Source organism: Lactuca virosa, chromosome 4 (assembly GCF_052849685.1).
Source record: "Lactuca virosa cultivar CGN04683 chromosome 4, Lactuca_virosa_CGN04683_v6, whole genome shotgun sequence".
Taxonomy (NCBI): Eukaryota; Viridiplantae; Streptophyta; class Magnoliopsida; order Asterales; family Asteraceae; genus Lactuca; species Lactuca virosa.
Genome location: NC_136429.1, coordinates 446,220,354 through 446,226,342, shown reverse-complemented (window position 1 = coordinate 446,226,342; position 5,989 = coordinate 446,220,354). Strand labels below are relative to the sequence as shown.

Below are 5,989 nucleotides of genomic sequence, written 5' to 3'. Positions count from 1 at the left end.
TTTGAGCCTATAAATAGGGCATTTGCTCATATGGAATAAATAAGTTAAGTTTGAGTGTTTAAGACTTGAGTTGATTCATTTTCTTCGTTATTAATAATGATTGGTGAATTTTCTGTTTCTTGAGACATATTTTTAATGATATTAAAACCTTCTTACGACAATCGTTTCAATTGTTGGTGAATTGATTTTTAATAACGATGACTTTTGAATATGAGTATTTATGAACAGATATGTAAAATGATGAATATTCATTATCATGTTTATGAAGCTTCTTATGCATATATTCTTATGAACGAAAGATTGAATATTCAGAATAATAATAAGAACGATACTTAGCTCTGATACCAATTTTAACGACATGACAGAATTAATAAAAAGATTAGGATAGGATTATACCTGAATGATGCGTCGGGATGGATTGATGATGGATTGTATGAATGATTATATGAATATGTTTGGATAGGGCTCTGCTATTCAGAAATAGAACAACTATTTCAACAGAGGAAGAACTTTGAGATTCAACTCAAGTCTTAAACACTCAAACTTAACTTGTTTATTTCATATGGGCAAAGGCCCTATTTATAGGCTTAAGAGAGCCGGTTACATAATTGAGTTGCAATCGTTTGATTGCAATACGACATACATATTTACAATATAGCCCCCTAGACTATTGAGGGTTATACACTTTATGTTACATCACAAATAATACAACCGACACTTAATAATTATCCTACCGACACTTTTAAACAATTACATTAATATTAATATAATTCCTTCCACCTTGAAAGGACGCGTGTCTTCAATAATAATGGCTTTTTACGTCATTGCTTTCGTCATTCCTCCCGCCACCGAAAGGACAAATATTTCTGAATGATGTGTGCTTTGGTCATGGCTGACGTTAGTCTTCCATGAAAGGTGTTTCTTCGATATTTTCTTACAGTGACTACAATTATGTCGTGGTGCATGCTTGATGTGTTTACAAAGTTGTTTCTTGAGATCAGCGGGTAATTCAGCTAGATGATGAGAAAGTTTTTCGAACGGTTGTTCGAAAGTTTCAATTGCTTTTAATGCTTCTGGAGTTATTTCACTGTCTGTTAGAGAATAGATAACGAATGTTTTACTGGCATAATTCACTCTGACTCTTGATTTTTGATCTTTTCCATTGCCTATGCGAGATGATGCTAGATAGACACCGACTAGTGCAAAAATTAGATGATCTTGTGTTGGTGTTTCATGAGGTAGATCATCTTTTGTTGGTTTCGAACCGTTGCTTATTCCCATATTTGCAAAAGTGATGCTTGGAATAAGTAATTGAGAATCTTCATCAAAAATTGGATGGCTTGAGTGCATCTTGATAAATAATCCTCGTTCTTGTTTCGCAAATCGTGTTTTATAGTTTCTGATTATGGTTTGTACAGCGGATGGAAATTCACTGATGCAGTGGAGATTGGTGCCTTCTAAATAAATGGTGTCGATAAATCCATGGATTAAATAATCCCATAAAGTCATAGGATCTGATAAATCAGCTAGAAAAACTGCTTTGGGGCCTGGACGCCTGGCTACTGGATAAAAGCCCATCGGAGAATGGACTTCGGTGTATTGAATGAGACTATCCCATTGTTTAGCAAATTTTTGAGTAGTTGGTTTTTTCATGGCTTCTTTTTCTTTGGTTGATGGAATGGCTTCAAGGGCAATTTTTGCGTTTAATTGGTTAAGAGACTTTGGGATGGATACAGGTTTTTGTGGGGTAAAGCTGGATATGGGTTTTTGTGGTGTAAGGAGAACTGTTTTTGAACATTCGACATTATCTTTTATGACTGCTTTGTATGCTTCGTTGTATGCGGCTTCTGCTTCATTTTTGTTTTGTAACTTTTGTGAATGACATTTTTTCCAAGAATATATGAGTTGGCAATTCCCCAATCATCATATATTCCTTTGTTTTCTCCATTGAAAATCACATACCATTTCTTTATGTTTTTATGATCGGCTTGAAGTGGTGGATATTCTTCTTGGTTTGGTGTCATAGGTTGTTTTTCTGTTTTATGTATTGTTTGTGACTGACTATCATCGGATGATATTTCTTGAATGTCTTCTTTTGGTTGCTTTGTTGTTGAGTTGCTAGCTGCCTCTTCACGATTGACTGCTTCAAGTTGTCTAATTAATGATGTTTTTTGCTCCTGCTTCTATTTGAGCGGGTGTTGTATTTGCTTCCTGATTGCTTCCATGTCAATATGAATGATTATTGAAGACATTATTGAAGACACGTGTCCTTTGATTGTGGAAGGATGTATTTTATAATTTGTATATTATTTGTATTTGTTGATATTTGTCATTGTCAGTAGATTAAATGTCATATGTCGATAGGTTATATGTCACTATCGAATATGATGTCTAGTTTGTAGGATATGATATAAAGTGTGTAACCCTCAATAGTCTAGGGGGCTATATTGTAAATATGTTTGTCGTATTGCAATCATACGATTGCAATTCAATTATGTAACCGGCTCCTTTGAGCCTATAAATAGGGCCTTTGCCCATATGGAATAAACAAGTTAAGTTTGAGTGTTTAAGACTTGAGTTGATCTCAAAGTTCTTCCTCTGTTGAAATAGTTGTTCTGTTTCTGAATAGCAGAGCCCTATCCAAACATATTCATATAATCATTCATACAATCCATCATCAATCCATCCCGACGCATCATTCAGGTATAATCATATCCGAATCTTTTTATTAATTCCGTCATGTCTTTAAAATTGGTATCAAAGCTAAGTTTTGTTCTTATCATTTTTATAAATATGAACACTCATCCATTCGTTCATAAGAAAAAATATTCATCATACATCATTATAAATGTTATTACATTAATGCATATCATTTGTCATACTCATAATAAACATCACTATTATTTTTAAAGCTATAACTTATTAAAAATGTCTCAAGAAATAGAAAATTCACCAATAATTATTAATAACGAAGAAAATGAATCTGGATACACTTTTGACGCTTTAATTAATACAAATAATATCAATAAAGATGCTATAAGAAAATCAAATTTTACACTATCCGAAAAACATAATTTTAGAAATAACACATTAAAAAACTTCTTTTCTAGAAAAAATATTATATACTATGGAAAAATTATAGGAGAAGAACCAATACCCATAGAATCAACTCAAGGAAATATTATTATACCTATAATAAATAAACAACAAATTAGGAATAGATTATCTAATATTAAAGAAATAGATAGAATAAAAATTGCTTATATTCATATATCAACTATTCAAGTAATTTTAAAAAGTACTTTTAGTGACTTAGATACACCAATAGAATTAGAAATCAGAGATGATCGTATAATTAATAATCAAGAAAGTATTATTGCAAAAGGAAAAGGTAATCTAATTGAAGGAAAAATAAAATTTGATATTAATATTCAACTATGATTAAGTCTTAAAGATAAAAATTTAAGTAATAGTATTACCGTACGATATAAATTATTAAGACAAAATTTTATGTTAAAATGTAATCATCCATTTACTATTACATATCAAATAAATTATGCATTAACAAACTCTCATCATAGTATTACGTTTAAAACAGAAGACATAATTTATGTAGATAAATTATTACTCCTTTATTATCACTTGAATCACCAAATATGACTAATAATAGAATATTCAATGAAGCAAATTTTCAACTAATAATAACTACTCCGTTAATAAAAAGAAGTACAAATATAGAACCTCCATTTTCAACTATAATGGGTAGATCTTCCATCTCGGAATGTCAACCTACAACATCTAACGAAAATAACGATGAAAAATTAGAAGATATTAAAGAAATGATTAGATCATTAAGTTTAAGAATATGACAGAATCATCTAGTAATTCCTTAAAATATTTTAAAACACTTGAAGGATCATATCAATATACAAAACCATGTATACCAGATAAAGAAATGATTATAGAAATACCGCAAAATTTACCACAAGCAACAGTATATAATATTGGTCTCAGTTCTAAAGAAGATAAACCAATAGGAGACAAGTTAAACATAATCAGTCAAAAACTAAACAATATTATAGAAATAGAAAGTTTACTTGTATTAAAACAAATTCCTGAATTATTACAAAATTTAACTCAACAGAAAATATTACTTGAAAAATATTTAAAAATAAAGACTATTAAAGAAGAACCACTTAATGAAAAACCACTACTTAAAGAAAAACCACTTACTATTAAACGACCATTCACATGGTAAAAATAAAAAATTATTATGAGTAATAAAACCCAAGTATATTGTAATTATGATAATAAATATAAAGTTAATTTACTTAAAAAATTATGGAAAGATTTAGAAAACTCTACAAAACATTTAAAAGAAAAAGAATCTGAAATACATAAATTAACCTCTAAAAACAAGAATTATACTGCATATCAATTAGTTAAAATTGGAAGATTAAAAATTGAAATTAATCATTTTAAAATAATAATAAATGATATTAACAATTCAATTAATTTTCTTTCTGACGCTTTAATAATTTGGTAAAATGGATTCAAAAGTACAAGTTAATTCTTCAAAAGATAACATGCTTTGGACTAATATATTAAAAAACCATTGGAAAATAAATTCTAATATCTCTAATACCATTCAACATTTAGAAAATGCTTTATCATATGAAGAAAACTATTTATTAAAATTACAATCAGTAAACGAAGAATATAATAATCAATTAAAAAAGATATCTAGATTACAAGAAGGAATTAAGAAATACAAAAAGTCACAAAATCGTAATCTAAAAACAATACACAATGTTTCAACCACTCTAACAAACACAACTTGTTAATATAAAAACTTTGCAAGAAAAAATAAAAACACATATATAGAAATTTATAAACTAACTCTAATGAGTAAAAGAAAAACAAATATTAACCCAAACAGTACCTTTATTACAACTAAAATCCAAGATAAAGAACTAGTTTCGTATATAGATACAGGAGCTACTTTATGTTTCGGAAGAAGAAAGATATTAAAAAATTTGGAAAATTAGAAAAACCATTAAAAATTACAATTGTTGATAAATCAATTCACAAAATTTAGTTCGTAGGAAGAGACATAGATATAGTAATCGAAAAAGCGTCATTTAAAACTCCAACTATATATCAACATGATTCAGGAATAGATTTAGTAATAGGAAATAATTTCCTTAAATTATATCAACCATTTATACAAACAAATGATCATATAAGTCTCCATCACCCGACAAAAGGTATTATAAAAACTGCAATTATCAAACATTTTGATCTTATTAAGATAATCAAACAAGAAGTTGGTTTTCAACTACGCATCTTACTAACATTTGCTAAAGAAATTGCTGAAAAACAACTTGAAGAAGTATGTAGTGAAAACCCACTAGATCATTTAAAAAATAGAAATAATCAAGAAATAATAATATTATTAAAAAATTCTAATGATGAAGTTAATAATCCAAATAAAATTCCATATAGTATAAAAGATGTTTATGAATTTAAACAAGAATCCACTGAACTACTAGAAAAAGGAATCATTCGACCTAGCACAAGTCCTCATTCTGCACCTGCATTCTATGTAGAAAATAATAATGAAATAAAACGAGGAAAACGAAGAATGATGATTAATTATAAAAAGATGAATGATGCTTCTATAGAAGATTCATATAAATTACCACGAAGAGAATATATTTTAGAAAAAAATAAAAGGAAATACACATTTTAGTACATTTGATGCAAAATCCGGATATTGGCAATTACGCTTACATGAAAATACGAAACCACTAACCGCTTTTTTATGTCCTCCTCAGAAGCATTATGAATGGAATGTCCTTCCATTCGGTTTAAAACAGGCACCAGCAATATATCAGCGATTCATTGATGAAACTTTAAATGGTTTAGATCATATTTGTCTTGCATATATTGATGATATAATTGTTTTTACAAAAGGAAATGAACAAAC

General features: G+C 28.6%; 1 protein-coding gene across 1 annotated transcript; it reads right to left on the bottom strand.

The window, feature by feature from the left end:
• Positions 1-816: 816 nt before the first annotated feature.
• On the bottom strand, positions 817-2,024 carry LOC145106706 (uncharacterized). Its single transcript, XM_079043644.1, has 2 exons — positions 1,871-2,024; positions 817-1,784 (listed from the first exon to the last, which is right to left on the bottom strand). Exons 1-2 carry the CDS (start codon positions 2,022-2,024, stop codon positions 817-819), a joined length of 1,122 nt encoding a protein of 373 aa, XP_078899770.1.
• Positions 2,025-5,989: the final 3,965 nt, after the last annotated feature.

Bases quoted from the DNA above. Each gene is read 5' to 3' on its own strand.
- LOC145106706 (XM_079043644.1), bottom strand. From the start codon at position 2,024: ATGACACCAAACCAAGAAGAATATCCACCACTTCAAGCCGATCATAAA. The intron at 1,785-1,870 runs GTTACAAAACAA...GTTCAAAAACAG, and splicing joins AAAAAATGTCATTCACAAAA to TTCTCCTTACACCACAAAAA.